Source organism: Lutra lutra, chromosome 8, assembly GCF_902655055.1.
Source record: "Lutra lutra chromosome 8, mLutLut1.2, whole genome shotgun sequence".
NCBI classification, from domain to species: domain Eukaryota; kingdom Metazoa; phylum Chordata; class Mammalia; order Carnivora; family Mustelidae; genus Lutra; species Lutra lutra.
Genome location: NC_062285.1, coordinates 38,380,944 through 38,400,843, shown reverse-complemented (window position 1 = coordinate 38,400,843; position 19,900 = coordinate 38,380,944). Strand labels below are relative to the sequence as shown.

At 37.8% G+C, this 19,900-nt stretch overlaps 1 protein-coding gene and 1 long non-coding RNA gene across 3 annotated transcripts in view; one reads left to right on the top strand and one right to left on the bottom strand.

Annotated features, from left to right (window-relative positions):
- Positions 1–290: 290 nt before the first annotated feature.
- Positions 291–6,313, top strand: LOC125106231 (uncharacterized). Of its 2 annotated transcripts, none has more exons than XR_007129281.1 (4): positions 291–443; positions 612–709; positions 2,772–2,850; positions 6,225–6,313. It is a non-coding gene; the product is annotated as an uncharacterized LOC125106231 (long non-coding RNA). The 2 variants fall into 2 exon arrangements; XR_007129282.1 differs by having other exon boundaries at positions 612–723.
- KDM5A (lysine demethylase 5A) overlaps positions 2,148–19,900 on the bottom strand; it is a 101,972-nt gene continuing 84,219 nt past the window's right edge. Inside the window, exons 25-28 of the mRNA XM_047739968.1 lie at positions 18,409–18,568; positions 16,442–16,662; positions 13,711–14,121; positions 2,148–7,216 (exon numbers count right to left, since the gene is read on the bottom strand). Of these exons, the coding sequence (XP_047595924.1) occupies positions 7,010–7,216; positions 13,711–14,121; positions 16,442–16,662; positions 18,409–18,568 (999 nt within the window). The 3' untranslated portion in view covers positions 2,148–7,009. The remainder of the gene's footprint in view (positions 7,217–13,710; positions 14,122–16,441; positions 16,663–18,408; positions 18,569–19,900) is intronic.

Sequence of the window (19,900 nt, the reverse complement as noted above, 5' to 3'; positions counted from 1 at the left end):
TAGGCTTCTATCATTTCTTTCCTTCTTCCTTTGTTTTCTTTTATTGTAAGTAGGCTCCACACCCACATGGGGCTTGAACTTAAAACCCTGAGATCAATACTTGAGCTGAGATCGAGAGTCAGACACTTAACCAACTGAACCATCCCAGCACCCGCCCCCTCCGGACACCAATTTTAGATGGCAGTAATGAATTATAAGGATGAGAAGCCAAGTGTGTTAAACCAGCCTTAATGTTCCAACTGGAACTCTGATGTGTCTATGACAAAATAAATAGAAGCACTGAGCCCTGATCAAGATGAGGTGTGCTTGAACGGTTGTTCTGGGTTCCAAAGAGTATTAGTGATAACCATCTTGTGTCTCAACAAAGCTTAGCCCCCAACTCAAGAGGATGGCAAGGTTAGGCCAGAAAGAAGACTAAAGTAGCGTACCAAGACTGAAGACCAGTGAGTGACCTACTGGTTTCAGCACAGTGCAGCCTAGTAGGGAGAGGGAAGAGGCCTTTGCTTTGAGTGGTGGAAAAATATTACTAAGACCAAATACCAATTCAGGAGGAGGAGTGGCACACTTAGGTTCGTCAAAACGTACCTGATACTCTCACCTTCCCTCCGCAGAATTGGGCACTGGATAGAACAGCGAGGTGCCAGTCTTGGTGCTTACAATAAAGTGCCTGATAAGCTCTGCAAAATTCAGACCCAAGTGAAGACTATGGGTAAGCTCTAATATGTAAGTGACTAAGTATGTAATATTTACATTTTCTAAAAGAATACTCACTGTAGTCTGTATATTCCCTCATCAGAAGTACTAAATAGATGGATCATTAAATAGGGATTTGGACACGTCCAAAGTCCATCTGCCTCTTGAAATTCTGTAAAAGTTTCAGTAGGAAACATCCTTAAAAACCATCATCTGTCTCACCCTCTCTTAAGGGGAGGAGCTATAATTTAAATGTCTTTCTATTCACACAAACTAGCCTGCACATGGTAGAAAACCCAGTCTCAAAAAAAAAAAAAAAAAAAAAAAAAACTAATAGAAGGGCGCCTGGGTGGCTCAGTTGGTTGGCCCACTGCCTTTGGCTCAGGTCATGACCCTGAAGTCCCAGGGTCCTGCATCAGGCTCCCTGCTCAGCAGGGAGTCTGCTTCTCCCTCTGACCCTCCCCCCTCTGATGCTTTCTCAATCTCTCTCAAATAAAATCTTTTTTTTAAATTTTTTTAAAGATTTTACTTATTTATTTGACAGAGATCACAAGTAGGCAGAGAGGCAGGCAAAGAGAAAGAAAGGAGGAAGCAGGCTCACTGCTGAGCGGAGATCCCGATGTGGGGCTTGATCCCAGGATCCCAGGATCATGACCTGAGCCGAAGGCAGAGGCTTCAACCCACTGAGCCACCCAGGCGCCCCTCAAATAAAATCTTTTTTAAAAAGCTAATATAAGGTCATATACAGAGCTAAAACCCATTATTTATTTGACTCCTAAATCTTTGTTCTTTACTTTATGTAATCCTAAAGTCCTCATCTTTTTGAAGTTTTTGTTCATTTGTTTTTGTAAACTATAAATAATTCTGACTTCATATTCTGGGGAACCCACCAGGGTTCCTTAATACAAGGTTTACGAGCTGGATCCATTAAGCCATTTTCTAGACTTCCTGTGGTGCCTTGTTTCCCATTAATAAGATATTCAACCTAGCTCCAAAGACAAGGTTAGGAAAAATCTTTGGTAAAGAAATTTCATGGAACTTTACTATATGGAAATGTGAATTAAATCTTTCTTCCTACTAAAAGTAGTGCAGAAATATATTTCAAAGAACAAGTAGGTAAAAAGAAATAAATTCCAAAATCATTCTAAATTCATTCATATAATATAGTTTTTTCTGTGTTCTCTTTCCTCTCCTTGTATCAAGTGCTGACTTCCCAATTAATGGCTAATGGCCAAGATTCAGGCTCTTCAACTTATTCATATCAACCACAACGCTAAGGTCCCATGAAATATTTGCTACACCGGGAGGATCTCACATAATTCTTAAACAAAATTTGTCACAGTATGGAATTTCAGGGGTCCTCTTTTGTTGGTAAGAAAAATATTTTCCAATTTAAGAGATAACCACATTTTTCCCCCTCCTTCCCACCAATTTTCCTCACCAATACATACATATACACAGTCACATACTTCATATTTGAGGCCAATTTCACAGAAAGCAGAAACATTTTCAGCAACGCCTGCATGACCTGGTAACGTCAGCAATGAGTAAAAAATGCAATCTCTAAAGTCAGCTGCAGGTTTGAACTAGTTTAGAGCATTAGGAGACCAAAATATAGTACTTCCTCATTTTCCCTCTATTACTGGTTTGCTGCAAGGAACAAACTGCTCAAGAATCATGGGCTGGGAAATGTCCGTTGGTCATCGCTGGATTCTTGCTGAAAACAGAGGAGAAGTGAAATCTTCTGGAATCACTTCTTCCACTTGACACTTTCTGAAAACACTGTTCTCAGGAATAGGGTAAACACACCACTGATCAAATTATTTGAGGCCAGTATTTTATTTTATAGAGAGCAATTGCAATATTAGAAACTGCTTTGGCACAGGTTGAAAGTGGCTCTCGTATACTTGCCAGTTTTCCCCAGGTTCAATACTCATGCCCAAAATTGACCTTTACTTGGTTACCATTTAGAGTTGCCACCAATGTAAATGACAGAGTAGGGGGGAACCTGAGCACACACACAAAACTTTTTATTTTTTCAGATGTAATGCAAATAACCGTATCTAATATTCTTTCAGAAAACAAAAGAAATGGAAAACATGCTCAAAAAACAAGAAATCAAGTTATACTTTTCATAAGGCACCACCAAAAACCCTGGTAAATTAGAGTCCGTATTATATTTAAGTGTCTCACTAACAGGTAAATAAATATGTAAGAGGATAATCAATAGAGGGTCTTGAGGTTTACAAAAGACATTCCTGTTCAGACATCTTGGAGTATTGCAAAAGTAAGAATAAGCAGGCTCCATCTGAACCCGGCATCTCCTTTCCCAGTGCACATTATTCATTGCATAGAGGTGACTGGATATGATCCAGGCCAAGAGAAGACCGCAATTCCAAAACATATTCACATCCCATTCCTTCCTTCTAATGTTTTGAGTATCACTTGGCACATCCATATCCAAAGAAGTAATGATATGATTTAATTTTAAAAAGGGGGGCGGGGTTCAAAAGGTAAAAGACAAATCAGTTGCCTGCTTTTTAAAATTTAGCTTAACAGCCCTACTGCAAAAGCAACTTTCTACACGCATACGAAGCTAGTTCCATATGTAAACCTTTATTGAACCTGGTTTATGTGGGACTTTAACAGCTTAATTCTTTCACGATTCACAATTTTTAAATCCCACTCCAAACTGTCACTTTCTCCTTTAAAAAGTAGATAGTCCCATCATTTGAAAGAAGGGGTTTCTCAATTTCTCCTTTCATCTTCCCATTTTAAGTACTGGCTGATGGTCTCACAAATGTACTACAGATTTAAAATATCGACAAGCAGGGAGTTTCTTTTATGTGAACTGAAACTGTATCCAGAATCTTAAAATTAAGAAAAGCAAATAAACTGACATTTTTTTGGACACCAAAGACAAAAGCAGAGAAGAACAGAAGTGAAGCACAGGTAAAATTATTCTAATCTTACAGGTCTGCTAGCCTTTGCTAAGATTTTGATAATTAAATAAGTACATGGTAGGCAATCACAGATTTAATGCTTGTCTTCTCAATTATTCAAAGTATGACATACAGTAATTTGTAATTTTATTGAGGCACAAATTTGAATCATGCAGTGCAAAGGTGGTTTGCAGCAACTCAGGAAGGGAGCCTTAGCATCTAAATCTCAACATGGCTTTGTTGCAGTAACTATCAGTAAGTAAAATAAACATTTGTGGGAAGAAAATGTCCCCTCTTCTGCCAACAAGAAAGCAAACTACTAATGCTATAGTTGTAAACTTGGGGATTTGCATAGCTCCAATGACCTACCCCTTTTGAGAACGTTAAAGACTTACATAGCATTTTTTTCATTTTTCTTTCTATAACCTTCCCCAACATAGTTATAATGAAGGTAGTAAGAAATACCTTTGATAGAATTAATATAGAAGTTAAAATACCAATGGTGGAAATTTGCAACTTTGGAGAGAAGGGTAAAGGAACATCTTAAATCAAGTTTTAATATAAAATGTTATAACATTGAAGAATGGAGTAAGTTGTAAGTAATTTCCTCTAACTGAAAACAATGTTTTATATCAGGACATCAGCATGCCTTTAAATAGATGAGTCTTAGTTCATTAATTCCAAAATTACAGACTTGTGTATGTTCATTTTTCTTCCTCCCTCCCTCCCTCTCCCTTTTTAAATTTTTTTAAATTAATTTCTCTTATCTGTTCTTCTCAGCCTTGGTCAAGAGTCAGACCAAATCCTTTGTGACTTAACAATAAATACAGAAACGCTCATAGTATCAACTAAATGATATATTTAAGTTTCAAAATACCAGAAGGTAAACAGGGAGCTACTCATGGGGGAAGACTGCCTAGCATCTCTCTCTCACATCTCCAGCAGGTGAATACCACATTAAGGACATAAATTATTCCCTAAATAGCCACCTATATCCATCCACCATACTCCAGAAGCAGAGCACCTTAGCCATCTTTCTCAGCATCTTCATGCCCCTCCACTGATGGCTGAGTAAAGCTAACAGGTGACTAGGAAGAAAAATTAAATATTTTTAAATGTAGTCTACCCAGGCAGCCATCACTTAAAACTGTAATTTTTTTACTCACAAGTATTTGAAGATCTTTACAGAGAGGATGAAAAGGCAAACAATATTGTGCTTTCTTTTATAACCAGATGAAATTTTTAACTAAGTAATATCTTCATACAGATTGGCAAAATGAAAACTTATGAAATTGGTTAACAGTTACTTTGCAATATCCACTGAAATCTTAAATCATATACACACTTAAGATGAGATCATGCACAGTGACACTTAAGAACCTCTTAATAGGTCAAAATACTAAAAATGTTATATAAGATTAAGGGAAGAATGACTAAAAATTAGGTAGTATGAACCACAGAGAATGCATTTACAGAAACTGGGTTTTACAGGAAAGCTTTTGCTTTTTTGTACTAAGATGCCTTTTGAGTTAAATCTCATACCCACTCAAACTGTAACTGGACAGTACATTTCACTTCTAGTTACTAGAAGACATTTCTTTAAAAGAGATTAGGGCCAAAAGGGAAAAGCTGTTCTCTAGGCCCACTTTGCTCCTCCCTTTTAAAAAGAAAATCAATGAATTAAGTCAAACCACAGATTTTTAACCAAAATACAGGGACACAGGATAGTGAAGACCAAACACTTCTTTCAGGGTTTTTTTTTTTTTTTTTTTGTCCTTTAAAAAAAGGTGAGTCCCCTTCTAATAAACATTTCCATACAGCTTACCTAACACCTTAACAAGAATAGAGAACACAACAGGAGGAAAGAGGACACAGCACCATAGTTTCAAACATTCACATACAAAAACAAAACAGCCACCACAGAAATAGTAGGACCAAGTTTCCCAACAGATAGGGAGGGACAAGTTCTAACACACAAAGGAAATGTAATTATCTATTTGAACAAAACAACATGGAAAATCTGGTCAGGCTAGGACAGATAAGGAAGTGCTAACTCCTTGTACTACAAGGAAGGAATGGGATTTCTTTATTGAAAAGCAAAAAAGAGAAAGCAAGCCCCCAAATGGATTTTTGATGCTGAAACTCTGTCATATGCTGCTGGTAACAGTAAATATATATATTTATATATTCATATATGTGTATTAAAAAAGGAAAAATAATCTATTTATAGAACAGTCAGTAGTCAGAGACATTTAGAAAAAAGTAAAAACAAGTCCTTTTTTCTTTTTTTAAAAATGGATTTACTAAAACAACTTTATCACCCAGAGGTGCTACAACCCCACATTCTCTGATGAAGCCATGGTGTTATTCAACAGCATCTGCTGTGGGCCACAATCAGAAATTGCCAGTGTTGGAAATAGCAGACATTGGGGTCAGGGCTGCAAGGCAAAAAGCTGTTATTTGCTGGTCTTGCTCATGGCCATGCCTGAAGCCTGGTGGTATCTGGTATACTTGTGAATGAAGGTTTCCCCGAAAAGCATGCATCACTGTGTCTCAGTAAAACATTCTGACTTGTCTTCTCTTCTTTAGCAGGAGCCTGGATCCATGTACCTGCTCGTCTCTAAAATGCAGACCCAAGATAGCAAGACTTCTCAAAGCCAAAAAAGGGCTCCTTGACTTGAAATGAGAAAAGCTCTTCTTTGCAGAATCCAATCTAGTCAGATTTCTGAACTAGAGGACATACTCCTCTCCTTGGGAAGATAAGGGGATCTGCCTCTCACTTAGGGTTTTTTCTTCTTGGTACAAACACACAAGTAGCTTGGATTTAGACTCTGGCTACTATCCCATGATTAAAAGGAGTAACTCTGGCCCTGTTGCTCCCATCGTTGTATCTGTAGGGCATTATATGCCAGGTAACAGCAGAAGGGGAGTGGTACTCTCACTCCTCTCCAACTGTCCTAAGGAGAGCGAAGTCATTGGCACTTGCAGATGGTGCTGCCGCTAGGCTGTACTCCACTAACTAATACCAACTGGCCATGAGCCACATCCTACATGCCCTGCTAGCATCCCAGTGTATTAATGCCAACCAGCATTCCAGAGCTCAATCACATGTCTGGCTGTAAAGTAACAAACCATACTCAGAGGAGACAAATTGAAATATTGGCTGCTGTACCAAAGACACCCTCTGCATAGATGTGTTGAAGAGAATGTAGATCACACAGTCCATGCAAAGAGGAAGTCAGCTAAGAGGACTTCCTCTGAAGGCCATTTGTCTTTGGAAGCAACATTCTGAGTGGATCTAAACCACTCTACTTGATGACTAAGGTCTCAACGTGGTCCATTTCTCCCCATGTCCCAAACTAACCCAGCAACTGCTAACTGGTCTCCTTAAGATCCTCCATTGGTAGTTTGTAGCTCATTATGTAGGAAGGAGGTGGTGCTTGACCTGGGCTATCTGGCCCTTGCTTCTTTGCACAGTTTATACAGATGTAATCTTCATTTTCAGCCATTTCTGGAGATACACCCACACAAACTTGATGAAACCACTCATCACAGCCACCATCACATTGTACCCAGTCTACCTGTAGGAGACAAGATTGGGGAATGTTTAGGTTACATAAACATTAACCCTAGGGGAAAAAAAAAACAACAACAAACAAAAAACAAAGAGCTTTCTTGGCTTAAATGATAGCAAATAATTGGGATGTTTAGAGACAGACAATGACTTCTTATGGGGCTACTTTTTAAAGATAGAAATTGGGAAGTTAATACCCCCAAATTCTATTTTACCATAATATGTCCACAAAATTGGGCCTCTTAGGTACTCCATTACCTCATAATTACCCGGGGCTCCTTTTGAGGCAGAAACATATTTGAGAAAAACTTGACAAAAAAGGAACTTCTAATAGAGCAGCCAAGTAGTTTTAGCTAATATTAACAATTTCTAGGCTCTAAGACAATGCAATTATCGATCAAGAAAGGAAGAATACAACAATGTGAAGGCAATCCTGTGTATTAGCTTTATTTCAAAGAGATAAGCCAAAGTACTAAGAGCATTAAATACCTTTTTAGAAAAGCAGTCACATAGGCCACTTTTAAAACTAATATTTTTTATTCTTCTCTTCTTCCGTTACAAATACAACTCCCTATAAAAAGTTAGCAAATATCAGAGGTCAAATCTTACAAATTATCCAATTAAAACAGTCAAAGTCACAGGTCAATAGATTACTCTGGGGTTTCAAATTAGAGTCTGTATTACTGATAGGTCAGTAGTGGACACTAAGCAAACTTTGACCCTCCAGAGAATATTGTGATTATAGGAGGCTAGACAGCGACTGTAGTTTGGTGACTTTAAGCCTTGGGCCTAGAGATAACAAGAAGGTGATCTGGGGCTTTTGTATTTGGAGGGTGATTGTTGGTAGTTTTTATAGCTGATGTCACAGCATATGAGAACATTTAAGATTAAAAGAGCTACTCCTCAGTATGAAGTGGATCGTCTCACTAGCAACTTACAAAGCCACTTACAACACTGAGCTCCGCCAGTTTTCAGAACAAAGAGGCATGAAAGGGTATAATAGGTACCTCAGTGCAGCTTATGAGAAAGAAGAGGAAGGAGGTTTTGGCTAGGTAAATAAATGTCAGGGAAAGGGAGTAGTTTCCAAAATTAGATAAGAATTATCAAAATGGTGATATTCATATTTAGTGGTTTTATGGTTGTGATATAGCATGGGAAAAATCATTGGTCAAAATAATCTTTCTGCTTCTACTGTTCCTATTCTAGAGTTCCAGATCTTAAGCGATGGTGTTGTGCCAAATGAAGACTACTGAATTCAGTCACAAGTTTTGAGTTCTGATATGTATGGTTTGAGGCTAATAATTTAATCTCATTAAGGCTCAATTTCTTCATCTGTAAAATGGAGATAACCTCTTGTTTACAGGATTACTTAGAGGAAGAAATGAAATAGTATATGGCAAAACAGCTAGTTCACTGCCTAGGATACTGGAGGCATTTTTTAAGATCACGGTTTCATGGCTCTCTCATTACCTTATCTTACACAAAAAGCATTTTGCACCTTGAATAACTGCTACAGCACTGTTTCTCAAAATGTGTAGAGTACTTGCATAGAATTACCTATTGTGTTTGTTAGAAGTGTGGCTGAGACCCATCCCAAACCTACAGCCTCAGAATATCTTAGGGGTACAAGCCAGAAGACTACATTTTCAGTCAGATTCTAGGTAATTATATATCCTAAATCTGATCTTCCCTGGCACTCTGTGATACTGTTTGCTAGTAAATTCACAGCCATTAACAACTTGTCCTAAAACAAATTCTTTTTTTGTTCTGAAGTTGTTTATGTAATATTTAGCTTCTGAAGTCTGTGTAGTAAAGAAAATTGATCAAAATGTTCCTATTGCAGCAAACTAGTATGTGCAAGACAGAAAGGGGAGATAAACGACTTCTGGGCAACAAACTAAAAATACAGGTAGTACAGCTATGAAGATTTACAAAATGCCAATCTGATGGTAAGTGCTCTGGCTCTTTGAGCTGGTCAAGAGAACTGGGAAGATGATCCGTTTCTCTGAGCTGCCCAAATTTCAGATACTGCCCTCTTTATGATGCCACCCTGAACCAAGAGACAACTTTACTCCTACCTTCAACCCTTACTCCAGTCCAGTCCTCAGTCACGCTAATCCACAGAATAAGAAATCTCCTAATTTATCACTTATCTGCTGCCAAGAAAAGCGGTTCCATGTTTCTTAAAATCTAATTCTTCACTACACTCACTGGCTTCCAGGTTTCCTCAAATTAAATCTGCCAACCTCTCGCAAGTAAGGAAGACATGTTCTCTTTTGTGATTTTGGCTAGAGATCCATTCCTAAGCCTAGCTCTCCCACCATTCCAAAAAAGTATAAACTTTTCTTGAGATATTCACCAGTACACAGATTCTACCCCAGCCTACGGATTACGTAACAGTTCAATAATCGAGCAGGGGAAAAAAAAAAACAGTCCTTCCAAGTATCTTTTTTTTTTTTAAATCACACTCACATACTAACAACCAAATCCAGTGCTATTTTTGTTTGAAAAGGCCCACTGGATCATAAAGCAAACTAAAGTCTGGAATGTCAACGGAATCCACTGATGATTCTGACACAGGGGCAACAGAGTATGTAGTGGCCTGAAGACACAAGAACACAGAACGTGGCTGACTGCATATTGAGTTCTAACAGTCACTTCCCCTTTCATTATTTTCAAAAGATCTACTTATCAAATCACAAAAATAATTATTAAAAAACTTCAAAGCTATAAGCTGTTCGAATCTCAAAGGATAAGAGATTTATAAGTATAGTACAAACAGGCTACCAGCTCGATTTGGGGAAATTTTAAAAAAGAAATATGTTAAATACAAGAAATAATGTTAATTTGGCATGTTTTGCTATATGGTTTGGAATTTACCCTTAAAAATATCTTGTTCAGTTTGCAGAGCATACTACTGCACTGGGGAAAAAAGAAAGCCTGGAGATGTAGTGATATTCTTAGCTTAGTTCCCCTTACTGAGCTTTTATTATTTTGGCATTCAACTCTACTTCACCAAGATTCCTTGCAAAAACCAGATACAAAAAACTAAAACAAGTTACTCAAAGTACAATATAATAATGTTCAGAATCCCTGTGTTTATTTTTTTGGTGCTCTCAACATTAAGGGACCAAGCTTCCTAGCCAGCCCAAGATTGCTATTTCCCAAGACACAGGAATTTCACTGCTAAAATTAAGAAAATCCAGGCAAATTGGAACAAATGGTTAGCCTATTTCCACATCATAATTTCTGTGTGTGTGTATGTGTGTGTATTACACACTCACTCAGGGTAACCCAACCTTTGATTATCTGTGCTTTTATTTTTTTTTAAGAGTTTATTATTTATTTGACAGAGATCACAAGTAGGCAGAGAGGCAGGCAGAGTGTGAGAGGGAAGGAGGATCCCCAATGAGTAGAGAGCCCGATGCGGGGCTCGATCCCAGGACCCTGGGATCATGACCTGAGCTGAAGGCAGAGGCTTTAACACACTGAGCCACCCAGGTGCCCCATGATTATTTGTGCTTTTAAAGAGAGATATGAACTAGTAACACAAACACTATAGCTGAGACATCGCCATGAAAATCTTTTAAAATGAAAATGACTAACAATAAATGTGAGAGACACAGGCTTATAAACTTAATCTCTATTTACCATCCCAAACTTCTTATGGAAGTGGTAATGGGTATGGAAAAGGCCCACAGGAAGAGTTTGGTTTAAAAAAAAAAAAGGAAAAAGTCTATTTACTCTTGGTAACAGTTAAGACTGAATGAAAGGGGCAGACCTCAGGGAGAAAAAGATTCTGAACCTTAAAAACTAATTTTTTGAAAATACTTATTTTATTTTTTTTAATTAATTTCACCTTGAGGTTAATTTGACAATGATGGAAGAGACAGTTTTGTTTTATTTTGTTTTTTAAAGCCCTTTACAGTATTATTCTGATAATGTTTTTCTTTTCTCTTTCTAAAACATCCTGAAATTGAGCCTACATATATTCAGGTAGCCCTTCAAAGTCTTCTCAGTCTGCACGTTTTGGGGGAAAGGTAATAGTAATTACTGGTTAGAAAAATGGTAAATGTACATTTACCTAAATATGAATAAACTCAAGAAGTTATTTTTGCTGCATGACATTTAAAGAGCATGGACTTCTCTCAAAACATTCTTTTCTTATCATTTTGTTCTGAAGATATGTGTCATGCATGTTTTCTTAGAGAAATACTATACTTCACACTGAGAAAGTTGTAAGATTCTTTTACAAAGCAGTTAAAGAAATACACCTTTTATTTAGTGAAACTAGTGCTGAGAACAAACCTAGAGAACCATAAATATTGCAAAACAGCAACGATAGGCAGAATGTTTACAATCTGAAATAATTTGCTTAAAATTAAACACATTATAGAAATACAACACTTACTAAGTTTCTTTTATGTAGGATGATGACAGGTTAAGATATACCTTCCTCACTTTTGTATGTGTTTTAACAGTTTGAAACAGACATTTTATCTGAATGTTCAGCTAAGTCTCCCTTTGTTCTACTAAGAAAACTTTGTAGGTTTTTAAAAGAATACCTTTAATGTTAGGAGCAAATCTTAAGGTTCATTTAAAAATTTAAAAAAAATAATGCATTTTAACACTGCATTTTGTTAGCAAGTACTTTCATAGAGATTATCTCCTCTTACTCTCAAAACTCTGAGAATATGCAGGGCATGTGTTAACAATTTCATTGCAGATGAGGAAAAAAAACTTCCTGTAGTGTTTATATGCTACAGGAAGATAACAGATGACCTGAGCGATATTTAAAATGCTGAGCAGAGGAGAGGGAAAAGATTACTAAGTGAAAAGGTGAAAAAAGAGAGGGCAAAAGGCTCATGATGGATATAAACATTGTAGGAAGGATGACAGGAAAACTTGAAAAAGAAACACCACTTCTTGCTGCCAGTCTGATACTACCACAAAATCAGTTAGAAGAGAAACAACGGGAGAAGGTTCTGCCAACACTAAGCTGCCAATACTTCAGCACCCAAAGAGAAAACAGCCTTTCATCAGCCTCTTTACTGAACAAATTCAGATGAGAATAAATTTAAAATGAAAGAAAAATACAAACACATATATAATGTAGCTACTAAAATACTTTAAAAATGTTTATAAAATAGAAACATATTTATGAAATCAATAAAGACACAAAAGTGAAAGACAGTATGACATGATATAAAATAAACTATATGGAAAAAGGACTAGAAGAAAACACACTAAAGTATGTATAGGTATTGTCCCTGGAAGGTCAGACTATGGGGATATGCTTCTTACCAAAATATATTCATTTTCCAAAAATAAGTGGAAAACAATAAGTATAATTTAAATCTAAGTGTCATTTAGTTTTGGAATGTGTTTTTGTACTTACATCTTAATTATCGGTAGGGTGGGGATATTAGTGAAGAAAACCTGGTCTGGGAGCCAGGAAACCTCGGTTCTACTTTTGGCTTTGTACTACTTAGCACTGTGACTTTGGTCACATCATTTATCTTCACTGAGTCCTGGTTTCATCATTTGTAAAATGAAGACCCTGAACAAGGTGACCTCGTCAAGCTCTAACAAGTATTTGACTGAGGAGGGAAGTAAGGGAGTACCGATGCAGTTATATTTATTCTGTTCATATATTCAAATTGAGGTAATAAAATTTTAAATATCAAGTGGTAAAATGAGCAAAATAAAATTAAAACTATGAAAAAAAAAATTAAAACTATGAATTACTAATCTTGATGGGAACCATAACAGATGTCTCCAGTAATCAATGAACTGGAATTTTTCATAAAACCTATCCATCTTTCTCAGAAATTCTTAACATCAGTATTACCTAAAGAATGGCCATCATGTAGTAACTATACTTAAAATTTAGGGCCGAAACTTTTAAAATAATATCTTCAAAGGTCTTAATTATTTTTTGCAAGGTGTCTGGAAAAAATCTCATTCCATTTTAGAAGAATGCAGATAGGCCTGAGTGTGTGTAAGACACAGACCAAAAGTGAAGCTTTAACCCCTTAGTTTTAGGTCTTTAGAACAAAAATTTTAACACAATTTGCCAGAGCTCTTAAAACACTGGCTCAGAATGTTTTGAGGCCACCGTGACTAACTAACTGACAAGGTATTTAGTTCTCTGAGCCACCCTACAGGGAAGGCGAAAGGACTCAAGGACTACACTGAACCCCGCTATGCCAACCACACATGAAATGCACGGCCACCCAGGGTTATCACTCAGCTTCTCTCTGCTCTGGTCTTCTTATGTTCGCCAGGTACATGATTTTTAAAGCACAACATTTCTACCATTAAGCACACTGACCTAAGAGCCTCATAATGAAAAACAGTTTATAGAAACTGTAGAAAACATATTCTGCTGGAAGCCCAAATCCTGGAATCAAAACCAGATTCTCATGACATCAGGCTTCTGTCTCTCGACTGCTGCTCCTTGGCCTCTCCCCCAGGGGGGTGGATACAGTTAGAGCTCACCTTGTCCTTGCAGGGCCGCTGGCAGTTCTGTGCGGCACACACGGCATTTTCGTCATCGGACTCCTCCGCTCCAGACCAGTCGTACTTTGAGGGGATGTCCAGCACCTTTTTCTCTCTCTTCTTCTCAGTAGTTTCTTTCACAAGGTCAACTTTGGCTGCAGCAGCCTTCTCCTTCTTTTTCTTTCTCTCTTCTTCCTTTGCCAATTTCTTGGCCAGTTTATTCAGCTCCTTTGATTTTTCTGCACTTAGTTTTAATTTCTTCTTTTTAGGTTTATCCATTTTCTTTAACTCCTTGGACTTCTGTTTTCCTTCTCCAAAAAGTTGTTCTACTTTTTCTAACTTCCGTTTCCGTTTCTTCTCTGAAGAGTCTTTTCCTTTTATTTTTAATGGTTTCTCTTCCATGCTGTCATCCTTCAACAATATCAAATTAGAAAGAATTTTAAAGCAAGACATTTAAAAAAGTTTTATTCTCTTGTAGGAGGTACCTTGAATAGACAACTTCATTGAGACAGAAAGGACAAGAGAGGTTACCAAGGGCTGAAGGAAGGAGAAATGGGACTTATTGTTTAATGAGTGTAGGGGTTCTGTTTGGGATGATTCAAAAGTTCTGGAAATGGACAACTGCAATAGTGTAACACTGTAAATGCCATTAGTGACAAGTGAACTGTATACTTAAAATGGATTAAAATGGTAGATTTTATGTTGGGTACATTAGAACACAATAAATGTTATAAAGATATTTAAAAGACATTTTAAGAAAACAATAGTGGCGCCTGGGTGGCTCAGTGGGTTAAGCTGCTGCCTTCGGCTCAGGTCATGATCTCAGGGTCCTAGGATCGAGTCCCACATCGGGCTCTCTGCTCAGCAGGGAGCCTTCCTCCACTCTCTCCCTCTCTCTCTCTGCCTGCCTCTCTGCCTACTTGTGATCTCTCTCTGTCAAATAAATAAATAAAATCTTAAAAAAAAAAAAAAAGAAAACAAATGTAATATTCAACAAAAACAGAAAATAAAGAAAAGCCTGTAGAAAACATGTGACTTTAGCTTAACAGGGAAAAAAGATCATTGTTAGCCTATATCAGTATATGTGTAGCACCTCTAATTGAGATAAAACATACATATAAAGCTAAAAGTATTAAATGTAATAATTTTCTTGGTCTTCACTTAGCATTACGACAGTTCTTTATTAACTCATAATTCCCAATGGCTAAGAAGTTATTAAAATTGTTGGCAAGACAAAAAACTGTATCCATGATCTCACTACATATAGTGACTCTGGCAAGGGCTAGAGATGTTGACGTGACAAAGCAAAAAAACCCTTATTTTTCAATTTTCTAACATTGTTCCAATTTCTACTATCTGCTGATGTAATACACATTAAAATTTAAAAAATTTTTTTAAAGATTCTATATTTATTTGAGGAGGGGAGAGAAGGAGTGCATGAGATTGGGGGAAGGGGCAGAGGGAAAGAACCCCACACAGATTCCCTGCTGAGCAGAGCCCAGTGCAGTGCTGGATCCCATAATCCTGCGATCACAACCTGAGCTGAAAACAAGAGTCAGGATGCTTAACTGACTGAGCCACCCAGGTGCCCCAGCATTAAAAATTTTTCATAGTGAAAGTGTGTCTAGCACACTTTCAGAAGAACAGGAGGAGGTAGAAAAAGAAATACTGAAACATGAAAGCTTGATAATTAAATACCACTTGAGAATTCATTTTGTGACATATTTGAGACTGAAAAATCTTTGACGAGAACCTAAGAAACTACAGAATGCAGAACCCTGCATTATACATGTCTTAAGTCAACCACATCTCGAACTACGTATTTACCTTCTCAATAGTCTGTGTTTGCTTATGTGTAAAATAAAGAGGATCAGATGAGATAATGGATGTGAAGAAAACCCTTGGTATTTTGGAAAAGAGTATCTAAATCAGGCTACCTTTAGTCTGAATTCCAAACCAAAACCTAACTATCATCTGCCAAGTGTACCTGTATCAACTGTTGGTGACACCGTATCATTCCACTGCATCAAAATAAGAAATGGAAAAGAATAATGAAAAGAATACTTGAAGTGAAATGCCCGAGTTGGAATCCAGGTCTTTCTGTTTTTAATAAATGTGTGGCCTAGGCAAGTTTCTACATCTCTGACCCTTTATTTCTTAATATGTAGAAATAGGTCTATCCTTTTCTCTCACCCACTCAGGATTATTTACACTGAGGATAGAATGAGATCATGGATATAAAAACACTGTATAAACTGCAAACTGCTCTTTAAGTATTAATATATGAATACAGACTTTCTTTCCCACCCCAATCTGTTTAACCCTCCCCTCTTGTTCCCTTGTGCCTCCCCTATTTAGCCCTCCCCTTGCCTTTTCTTTTTTTTTTTTTTTTAAAAAACACTGAATTTTCTTCCACCTTCTTTTTTGGGCCTTTCAACAGTGGGAGTATGGGCTAAGGAAGTTGTTCCTTCCTTAGGAGAAAAACTAAGAGTTTTCAGTATCCTCCATTCTTTTTAGTGGAAATGGTGTTTGGTTCCCCCCCCCCCCAAAATATTACATAAAATTGCAATTAGACCATAAAGCAGAATTACATTTGGCTTAATAGGAAAGGAGGACAGCCATAGTACTACCCACTCAGCCATCCCCATCCTGGCTAATGTGGCACCTCCAAAGAACCAAGGCATTCTAAAAAATTTTAAAACCACTATTTAAGTAAGCTTTAACTCCTTGCCTCCATGATATGCAGGAATCTGTCTTCAGAGGGTGGGTGTGTGGCCTGCAAAATCCGCCAAATGTGTTGAGTCTCATCCAGAGATACTTCTAGGAGATCTCCAACCATCATAAGTTCTTCTAGCTGGGCTTTAGCTCCAGGTGACAACTCTAATACTGGAGGTTCCAAACTTCGGGGCACCAAAGGGCTCTTCCGAGGTTGTTTCCTTGGGGTGCTAGAACCTTTCCAATAAGACAAAACAAAATAAGACAAAACAAAAAATGAAAACCATGGAAAAAAATGTCATGTTTCGAAAGTAAGTATTTAAGAGAATGGTCCCTCCTCCTCCAGTACTTACTTTAGATATCTGAATTCACTATATCCATATGAAAGTGAAAATGAAATCTTCAAAAAAATACAAAACAAAAAGATCCAGAATTCTAATGCCCACTCTAAAAAATTAGTTAAGAGTAAAAAATTGGGGGGCGCCTAGGTGGCTCGGTGGGTTGAAGCCTCTCCCTTTGACTTGGGTCATGATCCCAGGGTCCTGGGATCGAGCCCTGCATCAGGCTCTCTGCTTGGCAGGGAGCCTGCTTCCCCCTCTCTCTCTGCCTGCCTCTCTGCCTACCCGTGATCTTTGTCTGTCAAAAAAATAAATAAAAATCTTTAAAAAAAAAAAGTTGGTCCCTTACTGATTCTTTAGTCTGTGACTAACAGTGGAAGGAGAATGGGAAAGAATATCTTATTTTCTCTCCACTTTAGAGGGGACCAAAAGATTAAGCACATGAGGTGCCCTAGAAAAATAAGCTGCTATCCTCCCGATAAACCAATAGTAATATGCCACTCCGTAAGATCCTAAATTTTACTATGAAAAGAGAAACACCCTTTACTTCCCAGACATGTGACGTTTTAAAGCAGTGTGATACATTTTCAATGGGGAAAAGCAAAGTAGACATATGAGGGCAATTATCTACCAAGGAAAAGAGGAACTCTCTAACACTTGAAACTTTCCAAAACAAGAATGAATATTCTCAAAAAGCAACAAGTTCCTCGACAAGTGGTAATGAACAAATAGAGGCCTATCAGAGATTTTATATAAATAGAGATGGCATTAGAAGGCCTCTAAAGTTCTTACTAGGATTCAATAATTCCATGTAACTTTTTTTAGGTTACCACCTAGTAACATAAAATGAACACAGAGACTTAGCTTTTCTTTTTTTTTTTTTTAAGATTTTATTTATTTGACAGACAGAGATCACAAGTAGGGGGAGAGGCAAGCAAAGAGAGAGAGGGGGAAACAGGCTCCCCGCTGAGCAGAGAGCTCCATGGGGGCTGGATCCCAGGACCCTGGGGTCATGACTTGAGCTGAAGGCAGAGGCTTAACCCACTGAGCTGCCCAGCACCCTGAGACTTAGCTTTTCTTTATCAAAATTGCATTTTCAGGTTTTACAAGCATTTCATGGCCAGGATGTACATTTAAGAGGGATTCACAGTCTGGAGCGCCTGGGTGGCACAGCTGCTTAAGCATCCAACTCTTGATTTTAGTTCAGGTCATGATCTCAGGGTTGCTGAGATCGCGCCCGGAGTCGGGCTCTGCCCTTGGCATGAAGTCTGCTTGAAATTCTCTCTCCCTCTTCCTCTGGCCCCTCCTGCTCCCTCTTTCTAAAATAAATAACCTTAAAAAAAAATTTAAAAAGAGGGATTCATAGCCTTGATTAATACAATGTTTTCTCTCCCTGGTTTCAGGTGTATCTTTTTTTTTTTTTTTTTTTTTTAAGATTTTATTTATTTGAGAGAGAGACAGAGATAGCAAGAGAGAATAAGAGCAGGTAGGAGAAGGAGAAGCAGGTTCCCTGCTGAGCAAGGAGCCCAATGCACGGCTCGATCCCAGGACCCCGGGATCATGACCGGAGCTGAAGGCAGACGCTTAACCGACTGAACCACCTAGGTCAGGTATATCTTCTTTACACTGTTTGAAAGGGTAATACCTTGAGAACAACTCTTAGAAGCTGAAGAATAAGCATGTTCCGCACAGAATGAAGGTGCTGTCCACATGTGAGTGACCACCTCTTCAGACTTGATGGGAATTTCTTCATCACAAAAAAGATTGGGCTCCAGACTACTGGAAGACTTCACGCTGGCTGTGTCCTGAAGAAGAAACAAAGAAGGAAAAAAAGAGGGGAAAAAAAAAAGAGGAAACGAAGAGGGGCATTCAGAATTAGAACCACTTCATTTACCCTGTGACAAGGTCCTAACTGCAGGCTTTCAGGCTTGTAATATACTAAAAATATGACCTTAATGAAATACTACCAGCCATCAAAAAACTGAAATCTTGCCATCTGCAATGACATGGATAGAACCAAAGAGTATTATGCTAAGCAAAATAAGTCAATCAAAGAAAGACAGTTATCATATAATCTCACTCATATGTGGAATTTAAGAAACAATGCAGAGGATCATAGGGAAAGAGAAGAAAAAATAAGACATGACAAAATCAGAGAGGGAGACAAACCACAACAGACTCTTTATTTTTTTTTTTAAAGATTTTATTTATTTATTTGACAGAGAGAGATCACAAGTAGACAGAGAGGCAGGTAGAGAGAGGGAGGGAAGCAGGCTCCCTGCTGAGCAGAGAGCCTGATGTGAGACTCGATCCCAGGACCCTGAGATCACAACCTGAGCTGAAGGCAGCGGCTTAACCCACTGAGCCACCCAGGCGCCCACAACAACAGACTCTTAATCATAAGAAACAAATAGGGTAGGCTGAGTGGGTGGAATGGATGGGGTAAGTGGGTGATGGACATTAGGAGGGCACGTGATGTAATGAGCACTGGGTATTATTTAAGACTGATGAATCACTGAACTCTACCTCTAAAACCAATAATACATTATATGTTAAATAACTGAATTTATATTAAAAAATTAAATTAAAAAAATTTTAAAATATGACCTTAAAATTAAGTGCACAGTATTAAATAAGACAGAAAATGCCCACAGTGCGGGGAATGGTGGAGGGGGTCAGTAATGACTACAGTTTTAGGTCAAAATGGAAATAGTAAACCTCAAAAACAATCCAGAGATAATAAACCTATAAGAAAATTACTACTAAATAATCTACCTTCTACAGTCTACAACTAAAAAAAACTCCTATACTCCCAAGTTAGAGAACCTTGACACTTTTCGGACTTAGGAAGGGAAGAAACGTTTAGATGTGACATCTGAAAGACACAAATCATTTAATCCTCTCTAAAGGTTTTCAAGCCTAGAGGCTTATCAATTGCTCTTACAGACTTTTCTTTCTTAATACAATGAAAAGCCTAACTGACAATATTCAAATTATATACTTCTGACAGCTTTAATTAGTTCTCAGATGATTCTCCCCTACAGTTAGTTTCCAGAAGCTCACATGTAGAGTTTTAATGGTGGAGCGCAATCAGGAAGACAGAAATCACCGGCCTTTCAACAAGGTTAATTTAATGA